At 40.1% G+C, this 26,047-nt stretch overlaps 1 protein-coding gene across 4 annotated transcripts in view; it reads right to left on the bottom strand.

Moving 5' to 3' along the window:
* LOC133638773 (phospholipid-transporting ATPase ID-like) overlaps positions 1 to 26,047 on the bottom strand; it is a 56,780-nt gene that overhangs the window by 10,978 nt on the left and 19,755 nt on the right. For 3 of the 4 annotated variants that reach the window (XR_009823684.1, XM_062031710.1, XM_062031712.1), the window contains 13 exons: positions 23,681 to 23,874; positions 23,398 to 23,606; positions 23,285 to 23,328; positions 17,853 to 18,018; positions 17,590 to 17,778; positions 15,003 to 15,118; positions 14,763 to 14,927; positions 12,890 to 13,001; positions 10,934 to 11,039; positions 10,692 to 10,842; positions 9,119 to 9,302; positions 8,831 to 9,054; positions 1,635 to 1,718 (listed from right to left, as the gene is read on the bottom strand). Coding sequence is in view for 3 of the 4 variants with exons in the window: in XM_062031710.1 (XP_061887694.1) it covers positions 1,635 to 1,718; positions 8,831 to 9,054; positions 9,119 to 9,302; positions 10,692 to 10,842; positions 10,934 to 11,039; positions 12,890 to 13,001; positions 14,763 to 14,927; positions 15,003 to 15,118; positions 17,590 to 17,778; positions 17,853 to 18,018; positions 23,285 to 23,328; positions 23,398 to 23,606; positions 23,681 to 23,874 (1,944 nt within the window). In the remaining variant the exon portion in view is untranslated. The remainder of the gene's footprint in view (positions 1 to 1,634; positions 1,719 to 8,830; positions 9,055 to 9,118; positions 9,303 to 10,691; positions 10,843 to 10,933; positions 11,040 to 12,889; positions 13,002 to 14,762; positions 14,928 to 15,002; positions 15,119 to 17,589; positions 17,779 to 17,852; positions 18,019 to 23,284; positions 23,329 to 23,397; positions 23,607 to 23,680; positions 23,875 to 26,047) is intronic. The other variant, XM_062031711.1, reaches the window with a different exon arrangement.

The following is a 26,047-nucleotide window of genomic DNA, read 5'->3' as shown; positions in this document are numbered from 1 at the left end:
TTATATTCTTTGATTTTTTTTTTTACTATGCTTTCATTTTCTATACACACTGTAAATCACTTTGTGATTCTGTCTGTGAAATCCGCTATAAAGATAAATGTAAATAGGAGCGAAAGTTTACTGACATAGCAACAGTAACTAATGGGGGCGGGGCTATGCGGAAGCTTTGTGAATGGCGAGTCACTGTGCGAGGATTTGCTGTTTTGCAAATACATCAAAAATAGAGCCACTGCTGATGAGCTGTTCAAGATAATGGACAGTTTCCTCAAAGAACACGACCTTAAATGGGAAAACTGTGTGGGCTTTTGCTCTGATGGCGCGCATGGCAAAGTCAAGAAACAGGCTGCAGGCTCTAATAAAGAGGGTTGCGCCAAATGCGCATTGGACACAATGTGTCATTCACCGGGAAACACTCGCGTCAAGGCAGCTCAGCCCCGAATTCAATGAGGTTTTAACAGTGGCAGTGTCAAGCCTGCAACCCCCATTTGAAAAGCTGTGCAGTGCAAAACAGGCTCATTGCAGCCACTAATGCTGGAGTACTGTAAAACTCATGTTCACTTGCCCTGTCCTCCTTTTTTTGGCAAAGATTGCAAAGTGGCACTTTTATTTTCATTTATTATTGAACTTGATGCAAGTTATTAGATTTGTTATTGAACTTGATGCAAGTTATAACACTTTTATTTGATTTATTATTGAATTTGATGCAAGTTATAACACTTTTTTTGATGTATTATTGAACTTGATGCAAGTTATAACACTTTTGTTTTATTTATTATTGAACTTGATGCAAGTTATAACACTTTTGTTTTATTTATTATTGAACTTGATGCAAGTTATTTGATTTATTATTGAACTTGATGCAAGTTATAACACTTTTAAATTAAATGATAATAAATGATAAATGGGTTATACTTGTATAGCGCTTTTCTACCTTCAAGGTACTCAAAGCGCTTTGACACTATTTCCACATTTACCCATTCACACACACATTCACACACTGATGGAGGGAGCTGCCATGCAAGGCGCTAACTAGCAGCCATCAGAGGCAAAGGGTGAAGTGTCTTGCCCAAGGACACAACGGACGTGACTAGGAAGGTAGAAGGTGGGAATTGAACCCCGGTAACCAGCAACACTCCGATTGCTGGCACAGCCACTCTACCAACTTCGCCACGCCGTCACTTTTATTTGATTTATTATTGAACTTGATGCAAGTTGTAACACTTTTTTTGATTTATTATTGAACTTGATGCAAGTTATAACACTTTTTTGATTTATTATTGAACTTGATGCAAGTTATAACACTTTTGTTTTATTTATTATTGAATTGATGCAAGTTATTTTATTTGACATTGAACTTGATGCAAGTTATACCACAGCTGCACAGTTATTTTATTTATTATTGAACTTGATTTTATTTTATGTTATTGAGTTTGAATGTATAAAACTTGATGTTACTTGATGTTCGATAAATTTGAAAATGTTAAGCTTGGCCTTAGCGTTCTGCTGGGGCGATGGGGGCAGGTGGGGCTTGAAAACTCCCCCTTGTCCGAAGTGGGGGATGACAAAAAAAGTTTGAGAACCACTGGGTTAAAGGGAGGAAATGAAAGATTATGAGCGTGCAATATGATGCGTACCTGGTCAAAGAGACTCATACCGAGGACTGGGAGAGCTGTGTACACCAGGTTGTACATGGTGATGAACCACTCATCGTACACAGTCTAAGGAGAGGAGCAAATGATGAATGGAATTGTAGCATACACCTTTAAGAAACACCACTGCAATTTAAACAATGTTTTTTCTATCCAAGCATGCAATGTTGGAATAATTAGGGCCCGCATGGCCCATTGTCAAAGGAATCCCAACGGGAGTCCTTTTACAATGGGACAGAAGGAACCTATTGAAATTGTAAGGTTTTATTATTATTCTTTATTATTATTATACCGGCCGCCTCTTTGAGCTGTAATTTTGACCCACTTAACCCACCATATTTGACACACACATCAGGACCTGCGAAAATTGCTATCTAATAAAAAAACCTAGCCCCAAAACTCAAAATTGCGCTCTAGCGCCCCCTAGGAAAGAACACAGACAAAACTGCCTGTAAGTCCCACTAGGAAGGACGGAGAGAAATGAAACAAAAACCTCTATGTAAGTCTCACTTAGACCTACATTTCATAATGTGACATCCTCTGGCAAAAATCAACAGGAAGTTGGCAATTCCCCCATCAAGACAAAAGTGTACTAAAAACAGTCACTCTTGCCTCTTTGAGCTGTAATTTGACCCCCTTAACATGCTTCAAAACTCACCAAACTGGACACACACATTAGGACTGGCAAAAATTGTGATCTAATAAAAAAACCCAACCCCTAAACTCTAAATTGCGCTCTAGCGCCCCCTAGGAAAGAACACAGACAAAACCGCCTGTAACTCCCACTAGGAAGGTCGGAGAGAAATGAAACAAAAACCTCTATGTAAGTCTCACTTAGACCTACATTTCATAATCTGACATCCTCAGGCAAAAATCAACAGGAAGTTGGCAATTCCCCCTTCAAGACAGAAGTGTACTAAAAACAGTCACTTTTGCCTCTTTGAGCTGTAATTTGACCCCCTTAACATGCTTCAAAACTCACCAAACTGGACACACACATTAGGACTGGCAAAAATTGTGATCTAATAAAAAAACCCAACACCTAAACTCTAAATTGCGCTCTAGCGCCCCCTAGGAAGAAAACTCAGACAAAACTGCCTGTAACTTCCAGTAGGAATGCCTTAGAGACATAAAACAAAAACCTCTATGCAGGTCTCACTTAGACCTACATTTCATTCATTGACATCCTTCAGCAAAAATCAACAGGGAGTAGGCAATTCCCCCTTCAAGACAAAAGTGTACTAAAAACAGTCACTTTTGCCTCTTTGAGCTGTAATTTGACCCCCTTAACATGCTTCAAAACTCACCAAACTGGACACACACATTAGGACTGGCAAAAATTGTGATCTAATAAAAAACAACAACCCCTAAACTCTAAATTGCGCTCTAGCGCCCCCTAGGAAAAAACACAGACAAAACCGCCTGTAACTCCCACTAGGAAGGTCGGAGAGAAATGAAACAAAAACCTCTATGTAAGTCTCACTTAGACCTACATTTCATAATGTAACATCCTCGGGCAAAAATCAACAGGAAGTTGGCAATTCCCCCTTCAAGACAAAAGTGTACTAAAAACAGTCACTTTTGCCTCTTTGAGCTGTAATTTGACCCCCTTAACATGCTTCAAAACTCACCAAACTGGACACACACATTAGGACTGGCAAAAATTGTGATCTAATAAAAAAACCCAACCCCTAAACTCTAAATTGCACTCGCTCTAGCGCCCCCTAGGAAGAAAACACAGACACAACTGCTCCTAGGAAGAAAACTCAGACAAAACTGCCTGTAACTTCCAGTAGGAATGTCTTAGAGACATGAAACAAAAACCTCTATGTAGGTCTCACTTGACATCCTTGGGCAAAAATCAACAGGAAGTTGGCAATTCCCCTTTCAAGACAAACGTTTACTAAAAACAGTCACTTTTGCCTCTTTGAGCTGTAATTTGACCCCCTTAACATGCTTCAAAACTCACCAAACTGGACACACACATTAGGACTGGCAAAAATTGTGATCTAATAAAAAACCCAACCCCTAAACTCTAAATTGCGCTCTAACGCCCCCTAGGTAGAAAACACAGACACAACTGCTCCTAGGAAGAAAACTCAGACAAAACTGCCTGTAACTTCCAGTAGGAATGTCTTAGAGACATGAAACAAAAACCTCTATGTAGGTCTCACTTAGACCTACATTTCATTCATTGACATCCTTCAGCAAAAATCCACAGGAAGTTGGCAATTCCCCCTTCAAGACAAAAGTGTACTAAAAACAGCCACTTTTGCCTCTTTGAGCTGTAATTTGACCCCCTTAACATGCTTCAAAACTCACCAAACTGGACACACACATTAGGACTGGCAAAAATTCTGATCTAATAAAAAAACCCAACCCCTAAACTCTAAATTGCGCTCTAGCGCCCCCTAGGAAGAAAACTCCGACAGAACTGCCTGTAACTTCCAGTAGGAATGTCTTAGAGACATGAAATAAAAACCTCTATGTAGGTCTCACTTAGACCTACATTTCATAATTTGACATCCTTGGGCAAAAATCAACAGGAAGTTGGCAAATCCCCCTTCAAGACAAAAGTTTACTAAAAACAGTCACTTTTGCCTCTTTGAGCTGTAATTTGACCCACTTAACATGCTTCAAAACTCACCAAACTGGACACACACATTAGGACTGGCAAAAATTGTGATCTAATAAAAAACCCAACCCCTAAACTCTAAATTGCGCTCTAACGGCCCCTAGGTAGAAAACACAGACACAACTGCTCCTAGGAAGAAAACTCAGACAAAACTGCCTGTAACTTCCAGTAGGAATGTCTTAGAGACATGAAACAAAAACCTCTGTGTAGGTCTCACTTAGACCTACATATCATTCATTGACATCCATCAGCAAAAATCCACAGGAAGTTGGCAATTACCCCTTCAAAACAAAATTTTTGTAAAAACCCGTCACCTTTTTTCAAACATTATCTCCTCTGAGCACGTTTGTCGTGTCGGCTTCAAACTAGCACAGGAGAGAGATTGAACCCTTCTGATTAAAAGTTAAAGACAGAGTTTTGATTACTGCTACGGTTTTGATTTTCCAAGGCTTCAAAGAACCGATGCGCTGATGCTGCTGCCGTCTCAAGATGGCCGCTTAAAAGCAGGAAGCACCAGCGTGCCCACACAATGCAGAGAAGGTAGGTACTGTGCGGGTAAAGATATGTTGACTGGGTGAAAGAAGGAGGCACCAGTTTGACTCCAGGATTATTATTGGAAACTCAAGACAGCCATGACATTATGTTCTTTACAAGTGTATGTCCACTTTTGACCGCCACTGTATGTGGGTCTTGTTGGCGAATAGCAAATATGATGACTGGAATCAACAGAGGATTTGAGTTAAATCTGTTATGTTTATCCATGATATCATCATGATAGAACAGGGGTCTCAAACTCAATTTACCTGGGGGCCACTGGATGCAGAAACTGGGTGAAGCTGGGCCGCAAGAAAAGATTTCTTAAAAAAAATCTAACATGCACTTTTTAATGAATTCACCTTCTTTGAATGGCTTTCCCGCCCTAGCAACCATCTCACTCACCATGTAGTTAGCTTTGATTGCTGCATTGCTCTTTTCGCTTGCTTTCTTGACGAAATCTTGTTGCCTCAGTAGACTGGTTTTAAAATTTGCAACCCGGTTCACTCTCTCATCTCCCTGGTATTATGCATACTCCTCATCATGTCTAGTTGTATAATGACGTTTCAAATTGTATTCCTTGTGCACCGCAACTTTCTCTGTATCAACTACAGAAAAGAGCTATAAGGATTATTCATAAAGTAGATTACTTAGAACACACTAACATATTATTTATTAATTCGGGTTTATTGAAATTACAGGAGCTAGTAAAGTTACAGACATTATGTGTCATGTTTAAGGCTAAAAGTAAAACATTACCAGCAAATTTACAAAAAATGTTTGTCATCACTTCTGAGAATGAAGAGCATAGAAGAAAAGGTCATTTCCAACATCAGTATTCAAGGACAACTTTAAAACAAATGTGCATATCAGTGGTGGGGGTTAAACTATGGAATTCTCTTCACAATGAGATAAAAGACTGTAAAAATATATTCCAATTGAAAAAAAAATATAAAGACAGAACAATAAGATCATATGGACAGCCATAAGTGTTTACATTTTGCTTTATATTTATTATTTTACTTATTTTTTCGCCTGGTTTTGTATTTGTTTTGTATCGTCCTGTGAGGTGTATATTACTTCTTGTGTTTTTTTTTGTTCGGTTTGTACATCCTGAAGTTTTGCACTTCTTGTGTTTTTTTGTTTGTTTTCGTTATATTTGGATGTAATTGTTGGTTTATATGATATCATTAAGTAAGACTACGTATTATGTTGAAGGGGGCAGAAGAATATACGATTTTTCTTCATCCTGCTCCTTCTCAGGCATTGGTGTGTAAATGTATAATTGAATAATTGAGGTATAATTGTCTATCGATCAAAGATGCACATCAATGAAGGAGATAAATAAAAATGAAATTAAATAAGTCACGTCGGGGTGCCCCTGTGCTCAACAAAGAAATATTGCATCAAAAATCGTCTCTGCCAACGGGAGGGAGGGGGGGGGGGGTCTCGCCGTGGAGTTTACAGTTACGGTAGCACAATTAGCCCCGAATGGGCTAACATCACCACTGACGTGTTACACGTCTGATTCGCCCAGCGACTCTCTGTCGGAGTATCAGCACTGGGGTCCAGTGCACCACACTTTTGTATTGTCGCTCGCTCCTTCGGCGGAGTGCTTTGGAAGCCCGGACTGTTTACGGAGCGAGCAGGCGGGCGAGCGAGGGAGGCAGGCAGGGAGGGAGGGAGGAAGAGCGTGTTCGGGTGTCGTGGAAAAGCGGCAAAATGTTTCTCTGCTTGCATCACGCAAGTGACGTCAATGCATACTTGCCAACCTTGAGACCTCCGAATTCGGGAGATGGGGCCGGGGGGTTGTTTTTGAACCCGGAAGAGTTAGGGCTGCAAAGGATTCTGGGTATTTGTTCTGTTGTGTTTAGGTGCGTATGTTCTCCCGAAATGTGTTTGTCATTCTTGTTTGGTGTGGGTTCACAGTGTGGCGCATATTTGTAAAAGTGTTAAAAAATAAATAAAATAAAATATGACCACCCTCAGTGTGACATGTATGGCTGTTCCTCAAGTATGTCTTGCAATAACTTGCGTGTGTGTCTGCAAAGGCCTCATAGACATGTGTCTGGGCCGGCACGCTGGAGAAAAAGATGATGTGGTGACAGTTTCTAGAGGACACTAAAGGCAGTGTCATCACGATATTGTCGAGAGCTTTTAACCTCACCTTGATTGGAAGATTCCTTCAGCTCCGCACACAACGCTGTCAAGCGCTAGTGATGGGACCGGCAGTTCTTTTAACTGTACTGAATCACTAGAAATCAGTTCCTTAAATTGATTCGTTCAAAAAATGTGTCCACCGATTCCCCCCCCCCCCCCCAAAAAAAATAGGGGGGGTTGGGGGGGGGCGTGCGTAGTACAGTGCAGACATTCGCGGGAGAAGCAGCAAACAGGGTGAACGCGAGTCCCGACACAGTAGTGATGGGATCGGCAGTTCTTTTGACTGTACTGAATCACTAGAATCAGTGACTGACACAGCGCCACAGTCAGCACAGTTCAGTACGTGAATCTGAATCACTTCTGCAGCAGCAGTTCTGTGTGCAGGTCAGCGAATCATGAGTCAGTCAGTAACAGCTTCCCCAGCGGCGGATCTCGGTGTGTGTCAGTTCGCGAACGACACAAGCCCTCAGCACCCAATGAACGACGAGCACAGTGACTGAACGAGAGCCTCAATGTGACGTCCTCCTCCCCACAGTCACTTCTCTGTGTCAGTAGGTTCGCGAATCCTGATTCTGAATGAATGAGTGAATGCAGCGCGAACCTGAATCACGTCCTCAGCGACAATAAATAAATAAAGAGAATAAATACCTTCAAAATAAAACAAATAAATTAAGAGCCAGAAATGCCAACATAAAAACTAAATGTTCTGTAGCCTACGTTTAAAAATATAACAAAGAAAATATCAACTTAAATGTGCAAACAAAAAGAAAATAAATAGGCTACCTTAAATAAAACAAAACAAATATTAAACCAAGTGCCAGAAATGCCAACATTAAAACTAAAATTTCTGTAGCTTACATTTAAAAATATAAAAATGGAAATAGCAACTTAAATATGCAGTAAAAAAGAAAATAAATAGCTTAAATAATATAAAAATCAACAACAGTTGCAGTAGAAGGGATACTAATAATAATAATAGTAATAATATGAATCAGAATTGATCCCCAAAGAGAAATTTATTTTTATTACAATAACTGTGTAAATACAAGCCTATGTATGTGTACATACATTAGTTATTATTTTTATTTTAAATCTTCTCAAAACAGCCTGCCCTACACTTTACCCCCCGCCCCTCCCCCTCCCCCTCGCGTCGCTGCTGCTCAGCCTGCACTGACTTTCTTTCTGTCTCCTCTACTAGTCTACTCTCATAACTTTATGTGTTGAGATAATGGGGACGTGTGTTTGTTTTCATGTGGCTTGAGTCAACATTAGCCGTTAGCTTGGAGAATTAATGGAGAACGGATGCCAATGGCATGAAACATATCCCTGCGACCGGAAGAAGAATCACTCTCGGCATTGGGGCAAGCAGAGCAGAGAGTGAGAGCGTTGTCATTCACTGAGTGATTCATGTCGTTAATCCGCGTTGAACAAATCATTCGCTCAGTCCCTCCCCCTGCCCTCTCATTGGCTGCGTTGTTCGCCGACGTCGAGGGTTCAGTGAGTCACAGAATGCGCCAGTTCCACTCATACCGGCATGGTCGTGGCGGAGCTCAACTGAACTGAGAAAGGAACAAATCAGTTCATGAAGTGATTCGGTTCAGTACGTTCACTCAAAAGATTCGTTCGTGCGAACGACACAACACTATCAAGCGCCATTCATTTAAAACTTGCGGGCCGCACAAACATAAAACTGTCATATTAAGGTGGGGGCCGCAAAATAACGTCTCGCGGGCCGCAATTGGCCCCCGGGCCGCATGTTTGAGACCCCTGTGATAGAACAAGATTAAATTGAAATAATAAATGTACATTTGAACAGCCATCACCAAGGTTAGAGCTCTTCAGTATTTCTTACCTGCGCAGAGAACCCGCAGAAGAATGCATACCAGAAATGCACGAAGGTGAAGGTGAAGTTCTTGTAAAAGAAATACTGGAGAAACTTGCACATGCGCAGGTAGGACCAGCGCCCGTGCACCAGCAGGAGGCGCTGCAGGTACCGGAACTGGGCGAAGGAGTAATCGCTGGACAGGACAGCCTGCATGCCCTCCTGGCCGCTGATGCCAACACCGATATGTGCGGCTGATGGACAAACAGGAAGTAAGGATGGTTGAATTCTAAGATGGTCACGTGACTGTGACATTACCTTTGATCATGCTGACATCGTTGGCCCCGTCCCCAATGGCCAAAGTCACTGCCTGTTTATATTTCTTCACCAGCTCCACCACCTGGGCTTTCTGTAGGGGAGTGACCCTGCAGCAAATCACTGTTTGGCACATGCATGCTGTCCTCAACAGTTCCAGCTCCAAGCCTTTCTCCAAAGCAAAGGCCTGAGGATGAAATGGAAGATATCGCAACAAAACATTTAGGCCAGGCATCTCAAACTCGTGGCCTGCGGGCTTTGTGGCCCCCGTACCCTGGGCAGCTAGTAGCACCTGTGGTCAGTCAGTCCGTCTATTAGTTAGAAAATAACAACAGTGTATATATATATATATATATTGTTAGAATAATCATGTATATATATTAATTTTAGTGTGCTTAAAGTCTGTTGCTATTAGGGATGATGTTCGAAACCGGTTCTCCCGGTTGTTCGATAAGAAAAGAACCGATTCCATGGACTCAAATCCCTTTTTGAGAACCGGTTCCCGTTATCGAGGCCACTATAGTAAAGAAAAACAGTTGGTTCTTTATTCGAATCCCTGGGAACAAATCCCGCCCCACAGGAAATGCCCTGTGGGACGGCAATGTTATGCCCATTTGATTGTAGACTCTTACCGACACCTTGTGGCGAAATTAAAATACTACGTGTCATTAATTTAGTTTTCTCATAGTCATTCACATCGACGTCCCTTGTGTGGGCTCTGTACCGAGGATGTCGTTGTGGCTTGTGCAGCCCTTTGAGACTTTTGTGATTTAGGGCTGTATAAATAAACATTGATTGATTGATTGATTGATAGTTTGGGCACTTCCAGGTTGGCGACGTCAGTTCAGTTCATGAGACAATTGAGAAGTAGACAAGTTGTGTTAGCTCTTACAAGCCTTGGAAAAGATAAGTCTGTAAGGTAACTGTTTAACTTGTTTATGTAACTCAATATAAAGGTGGAAAGTGGTTAAATTTGATACTAAGATGTTTATTGAAAAACGGTTTCTGTGCACTGTTTCAATGGAGGTTTTGAGGACTTAAAATGGCTGCCAGTCGTGTATTTCCACCATCCAAATAATTTTTTTCCATAACTTGAGTTGATTTATTTTGGAAAACCTTGTTACATTGTTTAAAGCATCCATCACAACACAATTAGGCATAGTAATGTGTTCATTCCACGACTGTATATATCCGTATCGGTTGATATCGGAATCGGTAATTGAGAGTTGGACAATATCGGAATATCGGATATCGGCAAAAAAGCCATTATCGGACATCTCTAATGGTTACATAAGATAAACGATGGTGTTCTTGTTATATTTTTTGCTTTGAAAAATGTAACTTTGAGAAAGTTGCAAAAACCCCTTTGAACTTAAAGCCTACAATAGCTCAGGCTCACTACAGCTGCTGGTAGAAGTACTTAACAAATAAAACACAAATATTGGTTCTGACGTGAATACTTTGTGCAGCCCGGCCTCACCCCCGACTCTACCTCCAGCGCCCCCTAGGTAAATCGAGTTTGAGAACCCTGATTTAGATAAATAATTAGCATAACCAATAAATATTATGTTCTTACCAGACTGTGTCCGTTTATAACGAGAGCATATTCTCCGTCCACGTTGTCATCATGCACAGTTTCTGTCTTCTGCAGCCAGAAGAGGCCTGCACGAGCTTTGGTCACCGTCGGTTCCTCGGCCGCTGTGGGACACATTTTCCTTCTGGCACTCCTGAAGAAAAACGAGCAGAAAATGGAGAGTATGACTCGTGGAGTGCATTATGCTAACAGACATTTTTAAGGGCTTTAAAATCAAGATTCACTGTAGCTCTCGTTTGACTCCTTCTGATGTATTTGCAGACACCACAAACACGTCCTTCATTTCTTCTCGCAGCATGTTGCAGGAGTAGCCGATGTTCTCGGCCGTCTCTGGTGAAGATATTGTAAATAATGTAAATAATTCAATGTATATACTTTGATGATTAACTTGTGTGATGACTGTATTATGCTGATAGTATATATTTGTACCATTAATTGATTTACGTGGACCCCGACTTAAACAAGTTGAAACACTTATTCGGGTGTTACCATTTAGTGGTCAATTGTACGGAATATGTACTGTACTGTGCAATCTGTTAATAAAAGTTACAATCAATCAATCAATCAAGAAGATTGTATTTGTCAAAGTGAGTCATTGATCAGCAGATTAAAACAAGATTGTCAAGAAACCCTCTTTAAAACTATACGCGAATCCCTTAGGGGTGATGGACGGCTGGGCAGTGCCTGAAGAGCTGCAGCCTGCCACCGTGGCCCCCCACTCCCTCCCCTCTGTTGCTAGTCTCAAGATGTATATTGTAATATGTACACTACCGTTCAAAAGTTTGGGGTCACATTGAAATGTCCTTATTTTTGAAGGAAAAGCACTGTACTTTTTAATGAAGATAATTTAACCTAGTCTTAACTTGAAAGAAATACACTCTATACATTGCTAATGTGGTAAATGACTATTCTAGCTGCAAATGTCAGGTTTTTGGTGCAATATCTACATAGGTGTATAGAGGCCCATTTCCAGCAACTATCACTCCAGTGTTCTAATGGTACAATGTGTTTGCTCATTGGCTCAGAAGGCTAATTGATGACTAGAAAACCCTTGTGCAATCATGTTCACACATCTGAAAACAGTTTAGCTTGTTACAGAAGCTACAAAACTGACCTTCCTTTGAGCAGATTGAGTTTCTGGAGCATCACATTTGCGGGGTCAATTAAACGCTGAAAATGGCCAGAAAAAGAGAACTTTCATCTGAAACTCGACAGTCTATTCTTGTTCTTAGAAATGAAGGCTATTCCACAAAATTGTTTGGGTGACCCCAAACTTTTGAACGGTAGTGTATGTTTTTTTATGGAAGTTGTTAGAATAATTGTTTCTAAGTTATCACAAAAACTTTGTGTTACATTGAGTGACCGGTAAGAAGACAAAAGCTGTCTTTGAACCTACCAAGAGTAAGGCTCCTAAAACTCCACTGTCAAGATGAAAGTGTTCCTGTGTCTTTCATGTATTATAATCAAAGAGAACGATATTGTCTGACCTAAGGACCAAAAAAAGCAAAGAGGAAGCAGGACCAGAATCCCCTCTAGGCGACTTCCTTTTTCAACTGTTTTACAAACGTCGTTTTGAACTCGTTTACGACATTTTCTGTGAAGTGTTTACGACCTTTTCTTTTGAACTGTTCTGTAAGCAAAGGCAACGCTGTTTACGACCCACTTCCCCCCAAAGAGAAAGTAAAATAAAGAAGGAGGAGTACAATCTTTCGCCAGAGCGTGGGTGACACTGTAAGAGGTTAAAGGTCGACACGTTTCTCCTCAATTGAGTCCAAATTGAATTCTGTCTCTGTTTAATTCTTTTCCTCTTGTCTTGTTTGATAGATGTCATCAGTGTTTGAAGTTTTTTCCCACTCCAGAATGGGCCCCCTTAGGAGCCCAGTCTAGATTGTATTTTTTTGTTACTCATCCTTCCCCAGCGTTGACCTTTTTCCCATCTTTTACGGGGCGCCTTGTGGCGACCCATCAAAGTACCTGTTCTGTAACCCCGTACACTGTTTGTTTGTCCGATCTTGAACGGGTTTGTACTGAAAACAAAGTTTAGTTGTACTTGTGAAATGATAAAAAAGACCTACCTACCTACCTATTAAGGGTTTTGTACTCATTATTAAGATTATTGATAAAATACGGATCAAAATCGCAAAACAATATCTTACAATGTAAAAGTGATGAATACAAACCTTGTTTATCTCCAGTCAACACCCACATTTTGATGTCAGCCTTAGCCAGCTGCTCTATGGTCTGTGGGACACCATCCTGCAACTTGTCTTCTACAGCCGTTGCTCCCAGAAGCTGAATCACATATTAGAAGAATTACAAGTATGTATAATACTATGATTTTTAAGTCAAAAAAAGAAATACGTCATCCAATTGTTCTTGCCACTAAAGCCTCATGTGTATATTGTTTAAACTACAAAACCCAAAACCAGTGAAGTTGGCACATTGTGTAATTCATAAATAAAAAGAGAATACAATGATTTTCAAATCCTTTTCAACTTATATTCAATTGAATAGACTGCAAAGACAAGATATTCAATGTTGGTTTTTTTTGCAAATAATCATTAACTTAGAATTTAATGACAGCAACACATTGTAAAACAGTTGTCACAGGGGCATTTTTACCACTGTGTTACATGGCCTTTCCTTTTAACAACACTCAGTAAACGTTTGGGAACTGAGGAGACACATTTTTGAAGCTTTTCAGGTGGAATTCTTTCCCATTCTTGCTTGATGTACAGCTTAAGTTGTTCAACAGTCCGGGGTCTTTGTTGTGGTATTTTAGGCTTCATAATGCGCCACACATTTTCAATGGGAGACAGGTCTGGACTACAGGCAGGCCAGTCTAGTACCCGCACTCTTTTACTTCCAAGCCACGCTGTTGTAACACGTGGCTTGGCATTGTCTTGCTGAAATAAGCAGGGGCGTCCATGGTAACGTTGCTTGGATGGCAACATATGTTGCTCCAAAAGCTGTATGTACCTTTCAGCATTAATGGTGCCTTCACAGATGTGTAAGTTACCCATGCCTTGGGCACTAATACACCCCCATACCATCACACATGCTGGCTTTTACACTTTGCGCCTAGAACAATCCGGATGGTTCTTTTCCTCTTTAGTCCGGAGGACACGACGTCCACAGTTTCCAAAAACAATTTGAAATGTGGACTCGTCAGTCCACAGAACACTTTAACACTTTGCATCAGTCCATCTTAGATGAGCTCAGGCCCAGCAAAGCCGACGGCGTTTCTGGGTGTTGTTGATAAATGGCTTTGGCTTCGCGTAGTAGAGTTTTAACTTGCACTTACAGATGTAGCGACCAACTGTAATTACTGACAGTGGTTTTCTGAAGTGTTCCTGAGCCCATGTGGTGATATCCTTTATACACTGATGTCGCTTTTTGATGCAGTACCGCCTGAGGGATCGAAGGTCACGGGCATTGCCGCTTACGTGCAGTGATTTCTCCAGATTCTCTGAACATTTTGATGATATTACAGACCGTAGATGGTGAAATCCCTAAATTCCTTGCAATAGCTGGTTGAGAAATGTTGTTCTTAAACAATTTGCTCAGGCTTTTGTTGACAAAGTGGTGACCCTCGCCCCGTCCTTGTTTGTGAATGACTGAGCATTTCATGGGAGCTGCTTTTATACCCAATCATGGCACCCACCTGTTCCCAATTAGCCTGTCCACCTGTGGGATGTTCCAAATAAGTGTTTGATGAGCATTCCTCAACTTTCTCAGTCTTTTTTGCCACTTGCGCCAGCTTTTTTGAAACATGTTGCAGGCATCAAATTCCAAATGAGCTAATATTTGCAAAAAAATAACAACGTTTTCCAGTTTGAACGTTAAATATCTTGTCTTTGCAGTCTATTCAATTGAATATAAGTTGAAAAGGATTTGCAAATCATTGTATTCTGTTTTTATTTATCATTAACAACATGCCAACTTCACTGCTTTTGGGGTTTGTACTTGCTTGAATGGACATGTGCTGATTTAGCAGAGAAGACATGTCATTAAGTCAATGTATAAATCAATGTAATCAATATGTGGACCAACCAACAAGTCCTTTTCGATCTCTTCGTACAGTTGATCAAGCTTCTCCTCTCTTCCATCAATGCCGGTGCTGGCCTCGTAGTTGCGCTGCATCCACTCCTTCATGTAGTGCTCGTCTAAATCTTTGTAGGCGAGGGCGAGCGTGCGCAGCCCGTCCCCTGCGTACTCCTAGTTCACACAAGTACAGTTAAAAACAACGCCTCCATTGTTTGACTTTGTATTCAGGAGAACGTAAACACTGACGTTGAGGTGTCTGGTGGTGATGTTCATCAGTTTGTTGCAGGAGGAGTGCAGCCTCTCGTAGATGATGGTGTCTGCTCCTTTGCAGAACAGAGTCAGCTTGCCCCCGGGGTCACGCACTGGAAATGAAAGGGAGTCACTTAGTGAGGGAGATATTAAACTTGGTTATCCATGATAAAAAATACTATTTCTTTCCATCACCTATGCCTGATAAAAAATACTATTTCTTTCCATCATGTATGCTTGTGCAGTTTCTCGTTCATTTTGTTGTTTGTTGTTCATATTTCTGTCAAAGCCAGGGCGCATGCCTGCAGACAATCTGCAATCAGCGCACCTGCCCGTGACGAACGAGCTGCTTTCATAAGCCCGCTCAACCTGCTATCCCGCGCCGGAATATAATCTTCTGTCGGCGTACAGTAAGCGATCATCTGATGCTTGATGCAACCTTGCTCTCTCTCTGTTTTCAGTGTGCATTTTCTCGTGTCGTCCCCGCAGTACCCCTCCGTCGTCTTGAAAGTGAGCTGTGCGTCTCACTTTTCCATGGTTCTCCCTCTGGACTCTTCCCTCCTGATTCTCGACTCCTCGCTTGCCCCCGGACTCTGACGCCTCTCTCTGCCCCACGGACCTCTCGCGGATCTTGGACCCCTTTTGCCTTGCCCTCTTTGGATTTGTCTGCTTCTGATCTGAACTGTGAACTGAGACACTACACCCCACCCCCCCCCCACTCACCCCCACACACACACACACACACACACACACACACACACACACACACACACACACACACACACACACACACACACACACACACACACACACCATCTATCACTTAGCCACTTTACTCCGGACTCAAAATGCTGCTAACTGTTTTAACTGTTTACACTGTTTACATTGCACTTTGCACTCCCATCTGAATACTTGAATACTTACGTTGCAATACTGTATATACAATAGATAGATATTATAGATATTCTGGTATTATCTTCTTCCCCTGTATATTTCCCCCCCCCCTCATGCGACTGTTTAAATTGTTGTCTTTTTTATTCTTCTTTTACACTTTATATTTATAGACACCGTGGTTGTGAGAGGAACGTAATTTCGTCCACCTGTATGTCCTGTACAAACAGTTGTTTGACAATAAAGCTGACTTTGACTTTTGACTTTGACTTCCTCATCCGACATCACGGTAATACACAACAGCTAACTACACACATAGTCTAACACCACTCACTCTTGGGTTTTGTCACACACTCCCATTTCCTTAGTTTAGTTTGTATTGTTTTGTATTATTATATATAATAGCTATATATATAATAAATAATCCTAGCGCTATTCTGTTGCCGTCATCTCCCTCCTACAACCATAACAATTTCATCCAAAAGGTATCTGCAGTTCTACATTTTATGTGTGGAGTTTCCCAAATGCATGTCTCCAGTGGGTGTCCCTGACACACACATATGGCAAAACATAGGAGGCTTGTTTACCCACACCCACCAGGGACATACAATAGGGGTGTCCTGATCCGATATTGATATCACCACATGGGCTCAGGAACACTTCTGAAAACCACTGTCAGTAACTACAGTTTGTAAGTGCAAGTTAAAACTCTCCTATGCAAGGCGAAAACCGTTTATCAACAACACCCAGAAACGCCGTCGGCTTCGCTGGGCCTGAGCTCACCTAAGATGGACTGATGCAAAGTGGAAAAGTGTTCTGTGGTCTGACGAGTCCACATTTAAAATTGTTTTTGGAAACTGTGGACGTTGTGTCCTCCGGACCAAAGAGGAAAAGAACCATCCGGATTGTTCTAGGCGCAAAGTTCAAAAGGCAGCATGTGTGATGGTATGGGGGTGTATTAGTGCCCAAGACATGGGTAACTTACACATCTGTGAAGGCACCATTAATGCTGAAAGGTACATACAGCTTTTGGAGCAACATATGTTGCCATCCGAGCAACGTTACCATGGACGCCCCTGCTTATTTCGGCAAGACAATGCCAAGCCATGTGTTACAACAGCATGGCTTCATAGTGAAAGAGTGCGGGTACTAGACTGGCCTGCCTGTAGTCCAGACCTGTCTCCCATTGAAAATGTGTGGCGCATTATGAAGCCTAAAATAGCACAACGGAGAACCCCGGACTGTTGAACAACTTAAGCTGTACATCAAGCAAGAATGGGAAAGAATTCCACTTCAAAAATGTGTCTCCTCACTTCCCAAACCTTTACTGAGTGTTGTTAAAAGGAAAGGCCATGTAACACAGTGGTGAAATGTGTGTAAGTTTTGGTGTTGTTTACAGGCGTCATATTGCAGTCTACACGTATCTCTTATGTGTGACTGCCATCTACTGGTCACACTTATCATTACACCATATACCAAATAAAACTGCTTTGAGGTCGGTAAGCACAACCAGTATTATTCCGTACATTAGGCGCATGGGGTTGTAAGGCGCACTGTCGAGTTATGAGGGGAAAAAAATGATTTTAGGTGCGCCTTATGGTCCGGAAAATACAGTAGTTTTAATTGAATACAAAATGCTTAATTTTTGGGATGGATTTCATGTTTAAAATCTGAATATTGTCTCTAGTCTCACCTATGACGGACATCCTCTTGCGCACATTATTGAAGTCCAACACAGCCAAAAGGTCGTAGGTGACCTGTCTGCCCATCTCTATGACCGTGATGGTCTCCGGTGTGCGTGAGCGGAACACAAATCCAAAGTTCCTTGCGGCGGTGACCAGAGCGCCCTCATCGGGGGACTGAGCCTGATAGTGGAGCTCCCCTGGGAGGAAAAGGGTGAATTTCATGTTTTTGTATTAAAAGTGTAGTCATTGCAGTGATGAAGAAGAGGCTCACCCTCTTTCTTTTCCTCAGGCATCACAGTGTGGCACAGAGCCAGTAGACGGAAGAAGGCTTGAGCCTCCATGTTGCCCTCCTTAATAGTTTCTACCAGACTGTGGTCGTGGAAAATGAACTTTGGATCGGCCAGCTGGTTCCACGAGAAGTCCACCCTTGGTGTCTTCTACAGAGAGAAAGAAGCAAAGAGAGGGGCTTAGAACACGTTTTACCACACAAAAACACACTCATAGGCCACACCATTAGGCACACCTCCCTAGTAAAATAAGATAGAGCTACTAGACCGCACATCACAACAATTGTCTTTTTTAAGTTTTTCAACGTTAATCAATAATTCATGGTAAATGAGATATAAATTGAATTAAGAGGACTTAAAGGAAACTAAATGAGCTCAAATATAGCTACAAATGAGTCATAATGATGCAATATGTACCTATAGCTAGCCTAAATAGCATGTTAGCATCGATTAGCTAGCAGTCATGCAGTGACCAAACATGTCTGATTAGCACTCCACACAAGTCAATGACATCAACAAAACTCACCTTTGTGCATTCGTGCGCAGCGTTAAAATGTTGGTGGACAGAATGAGACAGAAAAAGAAGTGGCATAAAACACGTCCTAGAAAGTCGGAGAAAGTTATACATGTAAACAAACTGCGGTGAGTTCAAGGACCGCCAAAATTAGTAGGGCAAAAGGGTGCTCGCCAAATACTCGAATCAGTGAAGCATGTTTAATACAAACAGTGTGCTTTATAACAATTAGGGAGGTTTGTGTCACGTTTGTCCTCCTACAGAAACCATATTAACACAAAAAATATATTTTTTTCCCCTCATCTTTTCCCATGTATCATACATTTTTGAAAAAGCTCCAGAGAGCCACTAGGGCGGCGCTAAAGAGCCGCGGGTTGCCGACCCCTGCCATAGGAGATATCAATGATAATAACATCTGGATCGGTCACCTCTACTTTGGCATAGAAGCTTCAGCGCTGAGGTCCCCAAACCGTGGACCGCCAGCGTCAACGATCAGGCCCGTGGGACATCCGAAGTAAAAAAAAAAATAAAAAATTATAATAGTAAAAAAATATTTATTTTCATTTCTTAATCTATATTAGGGATGTCCGATAATGGCTTTTTGCCGATATCCGATATTCCGATATTGTCCAAATCTTAACTACAGATACCGATATCAACTGATACTGATATATACAGTCGTGGAATTAACACATTATTATGCCTAATTTGGACAACCAGGTATGGTGAAGATAAGGTGCTCTTTAAAAAAATTAATAAAATAAGATAAATAAATTAAAAACATTTTCTTGAATAAAAAAGAAAGTAAAACAATATAAAAACAGTTACATAGAAACTAGTAATTAATGAAAATGAGTAAAATTAACTGTTAAAGGTTAGTACTATTAGTGGAGCAGCAGCACGCACAATCATGTGTGCTTACGGACTGTATCCCTTGCAGACTGTATTGATATATAATGTAGGAACCAGAATATTGATAACAGAAAGAAATGGGGGGAGGGAGGTTTTTTGGGTTGGTGCACTAATTGTAAGTGTATCTTGTGTTTTTTATGTTGATTTAATAATAAAAATTAAAAAAAAAAACAAAAAAAAAACGATACAGATAATAAAAAAAACGATACCGATAATTTCCGATATTACATTTTAACGCATTTATCGGCCGATAATATCGGCAGGCCGATATTATCGGACATCCCTAATTATATATAAATATAATATATCAGTATTATATACTGTATATATTTCTTTGGCAGCTTAGTCACAGATGACCATGCTAATTTAATTTTTTTAATTTTTGGTACTTTAATTATTCTTAATAGTTTATTGTTTTTATTTAAATAGTTTTGCCATCCTATTTTAGTCAATTATTAGTCGTGGAATTAACACATTATTATGCCTAATTTGGACAACCAGGTATGGTGAAGATAAGGTTCTCTTTAAAAAAATTAATAAAATAACATAAATAAATTAAAAACATTTTCTTGAATAAAAAAGAAATTAAAACAATATAAAAACAGTTACATAGAAACTAGTAATTAATGGAAATGAGTAAAATGAAGTGTTAAAGGTTAGTACTATTAGTGGAGCAGCAGCACGCACAATCATGTGTGCTTACGGACTGTATCCCTTGCAGACTGTATTGATATATATTGATATATAATGTAGGAAGCAGAATATTAATAACAGAAAGAAACAACACTTTTGTGTGAATGAGTGTAAATGGGGGAGGGAGGTTTTTTGGGTTGGTGCACTAATTGTAAGTGTATCTTGTGTTTTTTATGTTGATTTAATAAAAATGAAATAAAAAAAACGATACCGATAATAAAAAAAACGATACCAATAATTTCCGATATTACATTTTAAAGTATTTATCGTTCAATAAATCGGAAGGCCGATATTATCAGACATCTCTAATCTATATATATATATATATATATAAATATATATATAAATATACACACACACACACACACACACACACACACACACACACACACACACACACACACACACACACACACACACACACACACACACACACACACACACACACACATATATACACACAATATATAAATAAATAAATAAATGGGTTTTACTTGTATAGCGCTTTTCTACCTTCAAGGTACTCAAAGCGCTTTGACAGTATTTCCACATTCACCCATTCACACACACATTCACACACTGATGCAGGGAGCTGCCATGCAAGGCGCTAACCAGCAGCCATCAGGAGCAAGGGTGACGTGTCTTGCCCAAGGACACAACGGACGTGACTAGGATGGTAGAAGGTGGGGATTGAACCCCAGTAACCAGCAACCCTCCGATTGCTGACACGGCCACTCTACCAACTTCGCCACGCCATATCATATATGTGTGTATTAGTGTTGTCTCGATACCAATATTTTGGTACCGGTATCAAAATGTATTTCGACACTTTTCTAAATAAAGGGGACCACAAAAAATTGCATTATTGGCTTTATTATAACAAAAAATCTTAGTGTACATGAAACATATGTTTATTATTGCAATTTATTCCTTAAATAAAATAGTGAACATACTAGACAACTTGTCTTTTAGTAGTAAGTAAACAAACAAAGACTCCTAATTAGTCTGCTGACGTATGCAGTAACATATTGTGTCATTTATCTACCTATTATTTTGTACACATTATGAGGGACAAGCTGTAAAAATAGATTATTAATCTACTTGTTCATTTACTGTTAATATCTGCTTATTTTCTGTTTTAACATGTTCTATCTACACTTCTGTTGAAATGTAATAATCACATATTCTTCTCTTCTTTGATACTTTACATTAGTTTTGGATGATACCACAAATGTAGGTATGGATCCGATACCAAGTAGTTACAGGATCATACATTGGTCACATTCAAAGTCCTCATGTGTCCAGGGACGTATTTACTGACTTTATAAACATAATATGAATTTTCAAAAAAGGAAAAAAGATTTTGTGACGATAAAAAAATATCGATGTCATCATAGTAGTATCGACTAGATACGCTCCTGTACTTGGTATCATTACAGTGGATGTCAGGTGTAGATCCACCCATGGCATTTGTTTACATTGTGACGCCGGTGAGCTATTGTATCCTCCTACTGTGTGTAGTGAAGCATGTTTAGCTATTCCTCGTCCTGCAGTGATAATGATACTTGTAAAAGACGTACTTTATTTGTCGCCACGGAGGCGAAGATTAGTGATTTAGAAGTAACTAAAACACTGCAGATGGACGTTAGCCGCCAGCTAGCTAGCCACGTCTTAAAGCGCCTCTTCCTGAGGGTGTTTCAGTGTTATAACTTCATCTTTATCTTTACTTTTTAGGCCAAAATGCGTCCGTTCTCCCTTTTCTGTCTACACACTGTGTCTGCTTGTAAGTACTCTGTGTGTGTGCGCTGCCGAACATGCTCCTCTGCTCGTGAAACCAGCAATGTCACGACCGGTATATGGGAAACCGATACTTTTCAAACAGAGTATAGTACCGTTTTGAATTCATTCGTACCGCGATACTATACTAGTACTGGTATACCGTACAACCCTAGTATATATATACTTATATATATACATATACTGTATACCAGGGGTCACCAACCTTTTTGAAACCAAGAGCTACTTCTTGGGTACTGATTAATGCGAAGGGCTACCAGTTTGATACATACTTAAATCAATTGCCAGAAATAGCCAATTTGCTCAATTTACCTTTAACTCTATGTTATTATTAATAATTAATGATATTTACACTTAATTGAACGGTTTAAAAGAGGAGAAAACACGAAAAAAATGACAATAAAATTTTGAAACATAGTTTATCTTCAATTTCGACTCTTTAAAATTCAAAATTCAACCGAAAAAAAGAAGAGAAAAACTAGCTAATTCGAATCCTTTTGAAAAAAATAAAAAAAGAATTTATGGAACATCATTAGTAATTTTTAAATAGGTTAAAATCCAATCTACACTTTGTTAGAATATATAACAAATTGGACCAAGCTATATTTCTAACAAAGACAAATCATTATTTCTTCTAGATTTTCCAGAACAAAGATTTGAAAATAAATTCAATAGACTTTGAAATAAGATTTAAATTTGATACTACAGATTTTCTAGATTTGCCAGAATAATTTTTTTTGAATTTTAATCATAATAAGTTTGAAGAAATATTTCACAAATATTCTTCGTCGAAAAAACAGAAGCTGAAATGAAGAATTAAATTAAAATGTATTTATTATTCTTTACAATAAAAAAAAAAAAAAAGTACTTGAACATTGATTTAAATTGTCAGGAAAGAAGAGGAAGGAATTTAAAAGGTAAAAAGGTATATGTGTTTAAAAATCCTAAAATCATTTTTAAGGTTGTATTTTTTCTCTAAAATTGTCTTTCTGAAAGTTATAAGAAGCAAAGTAAAAACAATTATGAATTTATTCAAACAAGTGAAGACCAAGTCTTTAAAATATTTTCTTGGATTTTCAAACTCTATTTGAGTTTTGTCTCTCTTAGAATTAAAAATGTCGGGCAAAGCGAGACCAGCTTGCTAGTAAATAAATACAATTTAAAAAATAGAGGCAGCTCACTGGTAAGTGCTGCTATTTGAGCTATTTTTAGAACAGGCCAGCGGGCTACTCATCTGGTCCTTACGGGCACCACGTTGGTGACCCCTGCTGTATACACATATATATGTATGTATATATTTATGCATGTGCATAACAAGGAATACAGATTGTACAGAGACATCCTGTGTCTCCCTGAGCGTGCTTCCCTTTCGAAGGAATCTTTCCCCGATTAACAAAAAAAAAAGGCAAATATCGACCCCTGATCTAATCCCATGATTGGGATCGGGAAATCTTTAGTACTTAATGATATGACCGGTGAGGAAAGATTCACATATCTCACCTCTGTTATTTCCATCCTTTGTCCCGAAAAATCAAACAGTTCACCTGAAGAATAGAAAAACATTATACAGGATACTATTCATTTATCTTTCTAGTTTTTAGGGATCTGCTCACCATAATTGTTGCCGTTGATGGAGCACTTATTGAAGGTCATGATGTTCTGCGTCAGGGTGCCCGTCTTGTCACTGAAGATGTACTTGATCTGACCCAGCTCCTCGTTCAGAGTGGTGGTCCTGGCCTGGGCGGGAGTGTCACACTTGGGGTAATACATCTTCCTGTCCCAGTCGATGTAGAAACTATTCCCCAGACGGATAATCTCCACGCTTAACACATCAAAGTCCCATGTGAGAAAAGAAAAGAAAAGTGGTGCCACAGTTTTTTGTGCCAGAATACACACCTGACATAGAGGGATATAGGCACCACCGTGTTGAGGACGATGACGTAGGACCAGAAGGTGAGGAATGACGAGAGAGGGGCGTCGACGCCGTGTTCTCGAGGGAGGAAGACGGTGAACGCAGAGCCCTCAATAATCTCCCAGATTGCGTTGCCAATGGTCAGAACGGAGCACATTGATGCCAGGAAGCCAAATATCTGATTGGTTAAAGGAAATTATATGATACTTGACGACTTTTGTAACAACATCTGCTATCAGGAACTGTTCTATAGGTCAGTGTTTTTCAACCACTGTGCCGCGGCACACTAGTGTGCCGGGAGATACAGTCTGGTGTGCTGTGGGAGATGATCTAATTTCACCTATTTGGGTTAAAAATATTTTTTGCAAACCAGTAATTAGCCTTTAAATGAGTTGGTCATGTATGATGTCTTTTCGTTATTTTTGTTTTGTGATGTGTAATGTCTATTGTTTAAAAGTATGGCAGTGAAAAGGAATTTCCCCAACGGGGACCAATAAATATAAATCTAATTATAATCCACAAATGATGTGTTGATGTTGAGTGTCGGTGCTGTCTAGAGCTCGGCAGAGTAACCGTGTAATACTCTTCCATATCAGTAGGTGGCAGCAGGTAGTGAAGTGAAGTGAATTACATTTATATAGCGCTTTTTCTCAAGTGACTCAAAGCGCTTTACATTGTGAAACCCAATATCTAAGTTACATTTAAACCAGTGTGGGTGGCACTGGGAGCAGGTGGGTAAAGTGTCTTGCCCAAGGACACGACGGCAGTGACTAGGATGGCGGAAGCGGGTATCGAACCTGCAACCCTCAAGTTGCTGGCACGGCCGCTCTACCAACCGAGCTATGCCGCCCCGAGGTAGCTAATTGCTTTGTAGGTGTCGGAAACAGGGGGAGGCAGGGTGCAGGTAAAAAGGTGTCTAATGCTTAAACCAAAAATAAAGAAAAGGTGAGTGCACCTAAGAAAAGGCATTGAAGCTTAGGGAAGGCTATGCAGAACCAAACTAAAACTGAACTGGCTACAAAGTAAACAAAAACAGAATGCTGGACGACAGCAAAGACTTACTGTGGAGCAAAGACGGCGTCCACAAAGTACATCCGAACATGACATGACAATCAACAATGTCCCCACCAAGAAGGATAAAAACAACTGAAATATTCTTGATTGCTAAAACAAAGTAGATGCGGGAAATATCGCTCAAAGGAAGACATGAAACTGCTACAGGAAAATACCAAAAAAAGAGAAAAAGCCACCAAAATAGGAGCGTAAGACAAGAACTAAAACATTTCACACAGGAAAACAGCAAATAACTCCAAATAAGTCAGGGTGTGATGTGACAGGTGGTGACAGTACACCTACTTTGAGACAAGAGCTATAGTCATGCATGCATGGTTTAAAGTCATATCCAACAATTGCGACAACTTTTTATTGTCAACTGAGTTTCCTTGACACTTGACATACGTATATCACTTTGCATGGAATGAGTTTATATCACACAACAGGTTCACATTTGAAGTTAAATGCTGAAATGAATAGACTTTTGAACGATGTTCACATTTTTTGAGTTTCAACTGTGTATTGCAGAAAGGGTGGTACAAAATACCGTATTTTTCGGACTATAAGGTGCCCTTAAAATCCTTTCATTTTCTCAAAAATCGACAGTGCGCCTTATAACCTAATGTACGGCATGATTCTGGTTGTGCTTACCAACCTCGAAGCTATTTTATTTGGTACATAGTGTAATGATATGTGTGACCAGTAAATGGCAGTCACACATAAGAGATATGTGTAAACTGCAATATGACGCCAGTAAACAACACCACAAGTTTAAATGTTCCATTGAGAATATAGAACATTACACACGGCGCTCAAAAATCTGTCAAAATGTTTTTAGTACGACTTCGGTAAGCTATGAAGCCGCACCGCTTGATGGAACGTCGGTGCACGTATTATTATGGTGCGTGTATAAGGACCGCAAAATTGCACCTATTAGCAGACATTCTCTGGCATTTTGTTTCGCAATATGCAAAACCAACTTTTCTTACCTACTGGTACCTGCTGATGTGTATTTGGGATCTGCATAAGTCCTGAAAATTATAGCGGTCCACCATTGTAGTCCGTGCTGACGCCGTAGTTATAAGCGTCTTCTTTTTCTCTATCTTCTTGTTATGTGACATTCATCCTCCGCTGTTGCCATTTCTAATATAAAGTAGTGTAAAGTTCTTACTTATATCTGTCAGTAAACTCGCCATGAAAGCACTAAAACATACCGGTGTGGTGAGTTGACATTATTCACCCAAGGAACTTTAGTTATTAGAGAGTTCCGGTCGGACAGTTTTTCACGGGACACATTT

This window comes from Entelurus aequoreus, linkage group LG21, assembly GCF_033978785.1.
Source record: "Entelurus aequoreus isolate RoL-2023_Sb linkage group LG21, RoL_Eaeq_v1.1, whole genome shotgun sequence".
Lineage (NCBI taxonomy): Eukaryota > Metazoa > Chordata > Actinopteri > Syngnathiformes > Syngnathidae > Entelurus > Entelurus aequoreus.
This window is presented reverse-complemented; position numbering and strand designations above follow the sequence as displayed.